At 48.5% G+C, this 12,472-nt stretch overlaps 1 protein-coding gene across 1 annotated transcript; it reads left to right on the forward strand.

Annotated features, from left to right (window-relative positions):
- Window positions 1-11,560, forward strand: PIP4P1 (phosphatidylinositol-4,5-bisphosphate 4-phosphatase 1). The gene is made up of 7 exons (XM_079949151.1): window positions 1-227; window positions 994-1,196; window positions 5,593-5,699; window positions 6,841-6,946; window positions 7,730-7,782; window positions 8,315-8,405; window positions 9,347-11,560. The coding sequence occupies exons 1-7, from the start codon at window positions 83-85 to the stop codon at window positions 9,488-9,490; spliced, it is 849 nt and encodes a 282-aa protein (XP_079805277.1). The 5' UTR covers window positions 1-82; the 3' UTR covers window positions 9,491-11,560.
- The last annotated feature ends 912 nt before the right edge of the window (window positions 11,561-12,472 follow it).

A 12,472-nucleotide genomic window follows, 5' to 3' on the forward strand; every position in this document is an offset into this window, starting at 1 on the left:
AGAGAGCAAGGGGCGGGGTCGCGCGCTACGGAAGCCGAGCGGGACGCAGAGCAGGGCGGTTGCAGGAGCAACAGTAGCAGCGATGGCTGCGGACGGCGAGCGCTCCCCGCTACTACCAGCCGAGCCCGGGGATGGGGGCGGCCTCGGCGCTGGAGGGCTGGTCGGGCCCGCAGGGCTGGTCTCGGCCTCCGCCTCGAACCCGCCGGGGAAGCCGAACCCGCCTCAGGGTGAGCCACGCCCCCTCATTAATATGCATGAGATTCCAATTGAGGGGGGGGCAATGGAGGGGCGTTGGGGGGAGAAGGCGAGGGAAGCCTCCTAAGTAGAAAAAGCGGAGTTAAAGCATCATGGGCGGGGTCTTTAGCTGCGTGGGCGTGGCTACTTCGAATGAGGGCGGGGCCATGTGCTGCAGGGGCTGGGCTGCAGGCAATGGGGGTTCTAGGCGCCCCTGCCCAGCAATTAGTGAGGCAGTAAGTGGAGAAGTTCAGGGTTGGTCTGGGAAGGTTTTTTTGTAGGGTGCAGGTAGATAAGAAAAAGGGACAGGTGAGGGCATGATTGGCTTCACAGTAGTCTGATGGGCAACATGTTAGAGAGGTGGATCACCCTGTGGAGGGGTTCCCCCAAGCCTGAGTTTGAGCATTTACAGGAGGCAATAATATGTTGGCTGACACTTGGAGATCCGATTGCAAAAATAAACAAATGAATAGCATTTTTGTCTTTTTCTGATCCACCCGGTGGGGCGCAGTGGATGAAGAGTTAAGCCAAGTGCCTGCAGATATTGGAGTCTCGTGGGATGAATTTGGGCAGAGCCGAGGACAGATTATTATTTTTTTAAAGGGATTGTTGAAGTATTTGTGAAAAGCGATGTGTGTTGTTTTGGGAAAAGGCAGCTGAGATGCAGCTCTGGTTGAAGAAGAGTGAAGAGGGGCTGGGACAGTGAAGCAATAGCCCATGCTCCCTTTCCACAGACACTTCTTTCTTTCCTCTTGAAAGGGTTTCCTTCCTTCAGTGGGGTCAACGATGGGGGCCAGGCAGCTGTGCTTCCCGGAGAGGACCCCCCGCCCTACTCGCCTATGGCGTCTCCAGAGAGCGGCAGTGCTCCCATGATCACTTGCCGGGTTTGCCAGAGCCCCATCAATGTTGAGGGCAAGATGCATCAGCATGTCGTGAAATGCAGCGTCTGCAACGAGGCCACGGTGAGCACTGTTGGAAGGGCGGGTGGTATGATGGCAGTGGGGCTGAGGTAACAGTGAAGAGGAGGAGATGTGTGCCAGGAGATCCTTGGCTCTGATCTTGTCTCAATTATCGAAGCTCTAGACTTATTTCATCTTTAGCTCAACAGCCATTATTTCTCACCCTCAGCTGCTACCCACAACATCACTTCTAATAGCCAAGTTGTAGCTCAGGTGGCGTATTAGGGACACATAAATATAGTTGTGGGGTCTTTTTTTCCTGTAGCTGGACTGTTTATTTAACCATGAGACTGGAGCTCAGGCAAAAGATGCACAACTGATCTAGCTTGGTGTTAAAATACCTGCATCACATGCATTCTAAAAGATGTGATGTTCCAACTTTGGCATATCCAGGTGGATCTGGGAAAGGTTTCCAGCCTGAAACTCAGGAGAGCCTCCGCTAGTCAGTGTACTGAGCCAGGTGAACAAGTGGCCTGACGTGGGATAAATCAGTTTTGTCTTTAAGCTTTTGGTTTGCCAGGTAACTGTTGAGTCAGCCTTTGGCAAGCGTGTTTCCAACTACAGCTGATGGGAGTTGTAATCCAAAACATCTCAGGGCACCAGCTTGCTGGTGGCTGCGCTAGGCTGATGGAAAGCAACCAGCTGACTTCGTTTTAACTTGGGACATAAAGGGAAAAGAGTAAAATGGGTAGGAACTTTTCTCTCTCCTTTCTCATAATATTAGATCCTAGGGTCACACATTGAAAACCGACTGACATTCAGGATAACCAAGAGGACATACCAGTTCCTGTTCACACCCCTACATAATTAACCATTGACACCAGACTGGGTGTTGGGTGAATAGCTTAGGTAGGTTTAAAAGTGGCTTATGCAGACACATGGAGGAGGAGAGATTTATAAATTGTCAGTGGTGACTGTGAAATCTCCAGCTACAGAGGCAACGTACCTCTGAATTAAAATTTGCTCAGCAAGGAGAAGGCAGTTACTTGCACTTGGTTAGTAGTAGTAATAATAATAATAATAATAATAATAATTTATACCCAAATGTCGGGGAACAGGCATTTTTGTCTTATCTAGCAGCGTTCATCTTCTTATATGGGAAATGGAGATCTTGGATCCACTCCAGGATCCTTTTGAAGTTTTTTATTTTAAAAAAATATACCCTGCCTTTTGAGGAGCTTCCTCCACAAATGTTGACTGGGATTGAAGAAAGAAGTTAAAAAAAAAAAATCAGAATAAAGGTGGCAATGAATTTGGATGAGATGAATCGCTTCTTTCTGCAATCCCAGTCAACATTCACCAGTCAACCAAACAGAGTGTTAGGCCCTCTGACACAGGTGTTCCCAACCTCTTTGGAGTTTAGGGATAAACCTGGGAATTATAAGAAACGTACTCATTTTACAGATGAAAAGTTGGTGATGGTCAGAAACACACTTAAAAAGCAGGTGAAACACCAACCCCTGCAGAAAAAAAGAATCTCAAAATACAGTAGAGACCAAAAAAGTGCAACAGCAAACATCCTTCCCAAAAAGAAGGCCACCTCCTCCCAACCTCCCCAAAGCCTTACAATAAATAGATATGAGAGGGGCGATTTAGGGAGCCCCAGTCCCAACAGTTTTAATGGAAGGAAAATGGAAGGTGAAAGATGTGCATCCTTGACTCAGTCCCTCATATATGTTTCCAATATATAGCATGAGAAAAAACTTATCCTGCACTCACATTGTTACTGAAGGATTTGGGGATGGTTCCTTTCCACAACAGAATTAGTGGGGATTTCCTTTTTCTTCAAGGACGCCTAGGTCCTTGTAGGTCTGAGCTTCTGGAGGTAATAATACTCTGACTTACTGGGCTCTTGGAAGCACTACTAAGATAATGCGCATGGACCACTTTGAACACACAGGGTGCCTGGCTGGTGTGAAGTCTTGCTATGAGGACAGTTCCGCAGAGCTTCCTTTCATGGCTTTGCTTCTCCCCATTCTTCCCTTTGCACTGCTCCTTTGTTTAGAATATTCTTTGTTAACTTGAGAGAGAGGGTAATACGCCAAAATTTCACTAAAGCCTAGTCCGGCGTACAAACATAAATCTTGAAGCTGAAATTGCAGCTCAGCAGTGGCCTTGATGCTTGGACAAGCAGATTCCACAGAGTTGGTGTGATGTGATGCACTGCTGTCTGGGCACCCTCCAAAGTTTTAAATCAGAGCTACAGATCTCTATTCTGTTGTTTCATGTATTTCCCAGAATAATTACCTGGAGTTAATCTGACTTTTTTTTTAATCTCCTGGAGAAACCTGTCTGACCATAGTTAGCTCAGCTTCTCATCCAATAAGTGAAATCTCATTTATGGATGCTGACAAACACAAGAGTGTGGTTCAAGAGGAGATGGTCTGTTGGACTTTGGAGCTAGGTTTATACAGGTTTGCTGTGCTGCTGCCACATTCCTGTTGCGCTTTCTGCCTCTGGAATCTCAAATTAACAATAACACAGCATCTGTGGGGTAGAGGTACAGTGCAAAGCTATTCAGACAGTTATTATATTGAAGAAAGAATTCATGTTTCAAGATTGTGAAATGCACAAGCTTATCTAGTTGTTTTAATATGGTACTTTATCATTAAATGGGAATACACTATAAATACCAGCAGCTTAGGGTCAGCTATAAAGATTAAACAAGTCAGCTTTAAGGAAATAATTGCTCTGTTGAAACCCTTTAGTCAGATTGTCCTTTTGCGCTCTCCAATTAAGCCTTACCAGCTTAATTGGAGGCCACCACTAGAAGCCTCTTCTATCAGTCCTCTGCTGACCTATTGGCATTCAGATCTATCTTTCTGTGGTTCCCTGGAAGTCTTCTCTCCAGCACTCCTAACCGCCAGCAGAGCTCAACACTCCGAGCTGCTTCTCTCTCCTTCCCTCGGGGCTGCAGGCAGATTCTCCACTTAACTCACTGAGCCAAGTGATTCAGTGATCTTCAACAAAACCAGATCTCTGGCTTCTTGGACTGTCTGTCTTCTTCCCCAGCCCTCCTTTATTTTGCTGTCCATTTCTTCTGACCAACTTCTCCTTCCAGCTCCCAGACCCCTCCTTTTACTGCACACCAGGCCATATATATACTACTACTAACCCCCACTAGTGCAGCCCCAGCCAATCGCACTGTCCAAATGAAAATTCTAAGCCTCCATCCACCAATCAAAATATGCATATCTTCCATCCCTGTTTTGCATACTGTGAATTTCACCACCAGCCCTTCCTCAGAGCTGTCTGTTATCGCCCCAGTGACAAATCACTGAAGCAGAGTGAAGACTTCCAACATAACCATCACATAATCCAATACACATTCAAACCTCATTCACATGTTGATTTCTTCACGTGTTGAAACATTCCTTAATATCGGGCTTCCCCAGCCTGGTGCCCTCCAGATGTTTTGGACTACAACATCAGCAGGGATAATCAAGAGTTGTAATTTAGCAGCAGGGGGAGGCTTGTGTGCCTTAACCCAAAGTGAGGAACTTGCAGTCCTCCAGATGTTCCTGGATTTCAACTCCCATCCTTCCTTGCCATTGTCCATGCTTGTGGCAGGGTTGACAAGAATTGAAGTCCAGCAACACTGTAAGTCTACAGCCCTCATTCCTCTTCTAACCCTTCACAACAGATTATAGGCATAGTCACTGGAGTCCAGTGTGACTTAGTTCATTGTGATTTTCATACATTCTCTTCTGCAGTGTAAGTTGAACTAGTATTCCTTCTGCCCTCCTTTGCACGGTCTGCTTAAATTGGGTGGTGTGGGTATTGTTGCATTCCGTACTAGAGTTTAAAGCACTTCACAATACTTATCTCTACTTCTGCATTGGGAGAAGGGGTGTGGCTGCAAGTTTAATGATTTATCTATGACCAGCTACAAAGCCTTATGGCTAAAAGAGACTCCCAGTTCCAGAATACTTGCTCTGAACCCTTGCTTAGCACTGACTGTTGCTTGTCATATAATACATAGTTCAAGATACTTGGGACCAAAAATGGAATAAAAAATTGACCTGGGGTGGAAATCGACCTGCAAATTTCTGTGCCTTTCTCCTCCTTTTGCCCTTCTGACTCTCTGGCCTAAAGTCCCATCTTTTCTGCTGCAATGAATACCCCTTTTTCTCAAGCCTTAGCTTGCTATTTTGGGTCCTGAGTAAGAATTTCACCTAGCCCCTGCTTCTTACCCTGCTGCCACTGAGCCATCCTTGCACTCCCATCTCTGTGCCTTTTCCTTCTGCAGCCCCACCCCATAAATTACAGAAACCCTGCAAGATCTTTCCCTAGCAAAATAGACCTTTCACGTCCCTAACACCCTCCTCCCCTCACTCTTAAACCAGGATGTGTGTTTGCTTCTTACGGATTGTGTCCTTTTGCCTTCTTTCTGCTATAGCCTATCAAAAATGCCCCGCCTGGTAAGAAGTACGTGAGATGTCCCTGCAACTGCCTCCTGATCTGCAAAGTGACATCGCAGCGCATTGCCTGTCCTCGGATATACTGGTAATGGAATGGGCTGGGAGAGGTGCTGAGAAAGGGGCCCGGTGGCTTTGCTGCAATTCCATTGGGGAGTTTTGGGATGGGACCCCCAGTTCTGCAACCCAGATGAAAGAAGTTTGGTTTCTGAACTTGGGATATGCTTGTGGGGGGAAGGGTACCCTAGAAATCCACCCCCACTATGCTCCATGGAGTGGTGGCTTACAGGATCTGGCCAGCCAGCCAGGTCCTAAATTTCCCACACATCTGTGGGCCACTGTGACAGTTGGGTAGTCCCTCTCACCTGTCAATCACCTGACACCATTGTTTCAGGTGACTTAACATCAAAGGAAAGAATCAGCCAGAATTTTTCTTTTTGTTAAGGCAGTCAGAAACTTTTGCTTATCTATTGCAAGTTTATTGCCAGAGATCTGTTGATCCTGACTTCCCTTTTGCCCTCCTGCACCCCGACCTAGATACCATCAGAGAGCTGTTTACTGACTCCTTTTTCCCAGGGGTATTTCCTTTTCTAGGAGGCACCTGTAAACGAGTTGTTATATAAGCTCTGAGTTGGTTAGTTTCTGGTGACTTAGTTCTTTTTTTTTTAACTGTTATTATATTGTGCGCACAGTCTTGAGGACCAACCAGCTGCCTGGATATAAATGGCCTTAATTTCACTTGAAGCCTTAATCTGAAACCCCTCCCACCCGTGAACAGGATGCAGCCAGGAGTCTGATGCTGTTTGAAATAAAAATTAAGAATCCTTGTATCCTGGGAAGAAAAACATCTTTACTAGGAAACGTTTGCTGCATTGTGTGATCAGATTGTTGTGTGCTGGAACAGTGAAAACAATGTCACAAAAGCAGGGGGCCATAGATGCTTGTTTTAGGAGGTGAGGAATGGAGAGATGGAGCACTTCTTTTTACTTGCCATGATCAATAGTTGTATTGCTGGGGGACTGAATTTAGCTGGGCAAGCTGGATCTGTTGGGAGGACAGACCTAGCTGCATGTCGGGACAATATTGGCAACAAGCAGGGAATAAAGGAGTAATGTTGGGATTGGGAAGTGTGTGGTGTGGCATTTTCCAGGCTGTACCACTGGTACAGGCATGGAAAGGCAGAGCAGTCCTCTAATCTAATTCTTCTTCTTTCCCCCCCTTGCTCCCAGTAAAAGGATCATTAACCTGGGCCCAGTGCATCCAGGACCCCTGAGTCCTGAGCCACAGCCAGTCGGTGTGCGCGTCAACTGTGGACATTGCAAAAATAACTTCTTGGTAAGGAGTGCTTGGAAGTGAGGCCAGGGTCATTGGAGGTGGAGTGGGTTGGAAAGAGAGAAGGCTAGGACTTAGGATCTTCCCACTGTCTCCAGCTTTTGGAAACGAAACAGTAGCTTGTTATTTTACCTCAAATACCTCTTCTCCAGAATATTGGTGGGATGAAGCCAGCAACTGAACCAGTGGGCTATGTAATGGACAGAGCGGAGGTTGTCAACGTGGGGCTTTCCAGTTATGGTCGGACTACAGCTCAGATCAGCCCCAGTGTGGCCAATTGTCAGGGGTGGTGGAAGTTGCAGTCTCAAAACATGTGGAGGGAACTGGGTTGGCTGCCTGTCTTTGGCCTGGGAAGCCCATGATCAAATGTCAGCCTCAAATCTCACCTCTGGGTGGCCTCTGGGCATCGGGATCTCTTGGCTGAATGTCCCTTGCAGGAATACACAGAAAAATTGGTGGGGGAGCAACGTCCACTGCTCTGGGCTCCCGGGCAGAAGGGCAGGATAAAAGTGTAATTCACAAATCAGTGTGCTAGCAGTTAAGGAGTGTCTTGTTCTGCTTTTGGGATTCCTTTTGGGATGGGTGGCAAGGGATAATCTTGCCCCCTCTGTTGTGGCACCCTGGCAGACCCGCTTGAATAGCTGCTGCTTGGGAGCCGGGTGAGCAGGTGGTGTGCTTGACAGGTGGGCACCTCTGGAGTTGGAGCAGGCAATTCTTTTCTTCAGATTTGGTTGACTAGCTTTACTTCATGTTTTCTTTTTGTTTGTTTTTTCTTCCTCCCTTCAGTGGACAGAGTTCACGGACCGCACATTAGCACGATGTCCTCACTGCCGTAAAGTGTGAGTTAACTCCACTCTTCCTTAACCCACAAGCCGCACTAACGGGGCAGGGGGAGATTGAAGGAATGTTCTGAATAGCTGCCATATGCATTTCATAGAATGCATAGATCTGTCGAGTTGGAAGGGACCCTGTGTGTCACCTATAGTCCAGCCCCTGCAATACAGGAATCTCAACTAGATCATACATGGCAGGTGGACACCCAACCTCTGCTTAAAAACCTCCAAGGAAGGAGAGCCCATAACCTCTTGAGGGGGACCATTCCACTGATGAACTAGTAGCTGGATTGGGGGAGTGGGGTTGGCACTTCTTTTTCTTAGGCAGGTGAACCTGGAAGTGTGTTATGTATTTTGAGCCAGGCTGCTCAAGAGCACAAGCTGCATTTTTGTTAGTCACCTGAGCAGAGGCTGGCTGCTTGCTCTGGGCCAGCCAGTGCGGCAAACTCCTCTGAAGTGCTTCCCCAAGATCTGAGTGTTCAAATCCCCCCAGAGAACTGAGGCTCCCTAAGCACAGGCTGCCTATATCTGCCCCCAGATCCTCCATTGGGCGACGCTATCCGCGGAAGAGATGCTTTTGCTGCTTCCTGCTAGGCGTGTTGATGGCTGTGACAGCGACAGGACTTGCGGTGAGTGTGAGCAAGAAGGCACAGTCCCAGTGCGGCCCTTTCTGGCGTTTGCTGTCTGAAACTGAACTAGCCATCGCTGCTCAATTTTCAGTGCAAAATATTAGGAAGTTGCATTAGATCCGGGCCTGGGGCAGCTTTTGTACAGGCTGCTAATTTCTCAGTACAGTCGTATCTTCGAAGTCGTACAGAATCCGTTCCAGAAGTAGTTCAACTTTCAAAAGGTTTGAAAACCAAATTGCAGCTTCTGATTGGCTGCAGGAAGCTACTGCAGCCAATCAGAAGCCCCAGCGGATGTCTGGGTTCCAAAAGAACGCTTACAAACCGGAACACTCACTTCCGGGTTTGTGGCGTTTGGGAGCCAAAACGTCTGAGTTCCAAAGTACGACTGTACAGCCTGGAGCCAGGGCTCACCGAAGCCTTTGGCAAGCTCCCTTCAAATAGAACATTATGGAATCCTCAATACACTTCCTTATTTGTGAATGGCTTTGTTGAGGTATCAGAATTACGGGGCACATACAGAAAATCATAACGCTAAAAAGAGGCAGATGACATTTCAAGGGAAATTCAACAGCGACTCCTGAAAAGTCCCTAGGAAGCAAAACTTGTGGGTATGTTTTGGAGAGAAACATGAGCATGTTGGACCACTCAGAGTGTGATTTCCGGAGTTTGGTCCTAACCTCCCCCACATATATCAGCACTGCGGTGTGTGTGAAGCAGCAAGTTAGAGCCCCATCCCCTTCTGGCATGGGACTAGCCTATCTGTGCCCCATAGGTGTTTATGCTGCACCCTGAGCAAGGGTGTGCCCTTGGGCTCCTCCCAATACCCTCAGTACCCTCCCTCTTTCACAGAAAACCTCTTTATCCATTTGACTGGCGGTGAACGTGAGCTTGGCAGCCTCACCATTTGCTGACTCTTCTTTGCCTCTCCTTTTTGTCTCCAGTTTGGTACGTGGAAGCAAGCCAAGATATACGGCGGGATCTACGCCTCTTGGGCCCTGGTTATTCTACTGGCCTTGGTGTGCCTTGGTCGAGCCACATACTGGGCCTGCATGAGGGTCAGCCACCCTGTCCAGAACTTCTCCTGAGCCTTTTCCTCCATTTCCAGCTCCTGCTGCTGCTGCTCCCAGCACATCATCTACTGAGAGCCAGCCCTGTCCGTCCTCATTTATTCCCCCCTCCTTCCGCTTTGGGGCTGGGACCTTCCAGGGCCACCCTCCTGCTGTGCCAGCACCCTATTTTTCAGTCATCTCAGCAGCTGCTACAACCCTCACCCAGGAGTCTCTTTCCTGGTCGTTCACCCTGGATCTGGTGGTGCCAAAAACGAATGATCTGACCTGAAGAACTCTCTTAACCTGCGGAAATGGGGGGGGGGGGGCCTACCCCAGCAACAGCAGAGTTCTCCGGGGGCAACAGAACACTAAATGGGACCAACGTCAAGAGGGGCTTATGCATGATTAGACATTGTGGGTTCCAAGAAACTGGCACAAATTCCTGAGTGCCTCCCGTGTGTGGGAGACATCAGAGCTACGGCGACTGCGCTGGGACATATGAGCAACAGGGGCCAGAGTGGTCGGATGATTAGATTGAAGCGGTCCAATCCCAGTTGTGATGGGCTCAACCACTTGAGATAAAAAAAAGACTACAGTGACTCGGCTGGGACATTTTTGGCAGAGCGGTACGTTTTCAGAATCCGTTGGCTTCTCTTTGAGCTGCTTTTGAAACACTTCCCAGGCTGGAAGGAGCTACAAGACATCAGTGCTGCATCCTTTCTCTTTGCTCTGTGACTTTGGGGCAGTTGCGAAGGACAGCTCAGGCTGCGAGAGAGTCGAGGCACCTTGCACGTTCCTTTAACGGCGAGCCTGCGATGAGAGGAAGGCGACCAGATCCTCAGCTGCTGGCTTCCCGTGGCGCTTGGGAGAATTCGGTTACTTAATGGCCAGTACCCTGCACCTTGGCGTGGGCGCTCCAGACTCCTTCCAGGCCCTTCTTCTCCCCAGACCCCCCTGTCCCTTAATACCGCCTGGCGTTTGGCTAAATGTCCCCTACCCAGTCAACAGCCCTCTATTCTGTGACCAGCGGCAATCCTGAGATCTGGAAGGCTCATGCTGACAGAATCTCCGGTACCACATTTTGACACTTTTTTTAAAAAAAGTCCCTTGATCCTACTTCATTTCTCTCCCCCTCTCCGCCCTTTTTTGTTTGCACATTCCATGGTGGAGGAATTTCCCCCTCTTGCCCCTCCAAGAACCAAATCCCTACTTGGGAGGGTGGGGCTGAGGGACCCTCCCCCATCTTACGCATCATGTCACTGATTTGTGCCTGGTTTAACAACCCGCCCCCCCCCCATCCTAATCATGCACTGCGACTTGTCAAGTTTCACCCTTGGATCCAGGGGAGTGGATTCCCTTTCCCGTATTTACTGCTGGGTGGGACAGCTAAGTCCTTTCCCCTCTTCTATCTGCAATTCCGTCTGCGATCGTTCCTCCTGGCTTGAAATTCCAACCTCATCTCTTTTGTGTTCTGATCCTGGACATAACTTTTCCGCCCCTGCCCCTTGGACTCGCTTCCAAGAACATGTTTTTGTGTTACCCTATTTTGGGTGGTGGTACTCCTTTCCTCAAATCGGGGAACTTTGGGGCCTCTAGATGTTGCTAGACTTGCAGCTCCCATCATTCCTTGCTGCTGGACCCTGTTTGAAGTGCAGCAGCTGGAGGCCCCAACGTACCCCACTCCCTGGCCTAGGTCATTTGAGGCCTGCGAGAGACGTTCATGGGAGGGAGGCCAGTCTTGGCAGCACAACCAGAGGGGAAAGGGTGTCAGTCCTGCTTCCATGCATGTCTTGGCTTTTGTCAATGGGGTGTTTTTAAGTCCCTTCCTCAGATTCCCCCCTTCCTCGTGCCCCCATGGCTTTGAGCTTGTGGCCCCAAACTTGTTGCTGTTGCAGCTTTGTATATATAAGAATAACTGATGTGTACATAGAGCTATTTAAGATTCGCTCTCCTTCCCGGTGACTCCCTCGCTCCCTCCCACCTGTGTGCCTGCACCTTGTCTCTCCTTCAGTCATGCTGAAACTTGCCTCTCGCTCTCCTTTGCCTCCACACAGCCAAAGGAGGAATGCAGATTGGATGGTTGTAAATAAAGTAAAAGATTCCATACGTCTTCTGAGAGGCGGATGCCCTTTGGGTGGTTGTTTTCTTGGGAGTGTGGTTTGGACCATATCTGGATTTTGGAGGGGGGGTGTGCTAATTGGGGACGTGCCGTTTCCTAATTTGAACCTGGTGCCCTCCAGATGTTTGGGCCCACAACTCCCCACAAGTGCCCTGCCAACATACAGTGGCCAGGCATGATGGGATCTCCCTTATAGGTGGATTTAATCCTGTGCCCTTCAAACAAAAACTCTCCTGGTCTTGATTCCTTGTTCAGTTACTAATATGGGGCTGCCCTGAATTGAGGGATGAGGGAACCTGAGGCCTTGCTGATGGTGTTGGACTATGAATCCTATCAGCCCCAGCTAACATGGCCGCTGTTCAGGGGTGATGGGAATTGTAGTCCAGCAACACTGGGATGGCTACAGGTCCTCCCCCCCCCATCCTAGCCCTAAACCATTTTGGGACTGAAATGCGGAAATCTAAATGACAGGTTAAAAAGCCCTTAAACTATGTCAAGACCATCTTCTCCATCAGGCTGGGTTGCTTTTGACTAGCACTGACAGGCATTTAAAGTGGGATGTTCTGCTTGTTGAGAATGTTCCCTTTTAAGATGTGGACACAGTCCACTAGGAAATTCTGCTTGTTGAAAGAGCTCCCTGAATTGCCCCGTAATCATCCAAATTTGCCCCTTAACCATGCCTCATGGGGATTCCATTCCAAGCCTACAGGCAGGGCCTCTACATCACCTCAACAGAAGGCTTGCTGGCAGTGTGATTTGGGAAGAAATGTGGCATTTTAACTGCAAAGCCCCCTGGTCTTGTGTTGCCACACGTCCCAACCCTCCAATATGTTTAGATAAGCTTTTTTTTTTTTTTTTTTTTTTTAAAAAAATGATTTCTGCAAACTACTTGGTGTTGC

The sequence above is a fragment of the Podarcis cretensis genome (genome assembly GCF_951804945.1).
Source record: "Podarcis cretensis genome assembly, chromosome: 13".
In the NCBI taxonomy this organism is placed as follows: domain Eukaryota; kingdom Metazoa; phylum Chordata; class Lepidosauria; order Squamata; family Lacertidae; genus Podarcis; species Podarcis cretensis.

Excerpts from the sequence above, each read along its gene's own strand:
- PIP4P1 (XM_079949151.1), top strand. The coding sequence starts at position 83 with ATGGCTGCGGACGGCGAGCGCTCCCCGCTACTACCAGCCGAGCCCGGG. Across the intron at positions 228-993 it reads GAAGCCGAACCCGCCTCAGG|GGTTTCCTTCCTTCAGTGGG; the intron begins GTGAGCCACGCC and ends TCCTCTTGAAAG. Across the intron at positions 6,947-7,729 it reads ATTGCAAAAATAACTTCTTG|TGGACAGAGTTCACGGACCG; the intron begins GTAAGGAGTGCT and ends TCCTCCCTTCAG.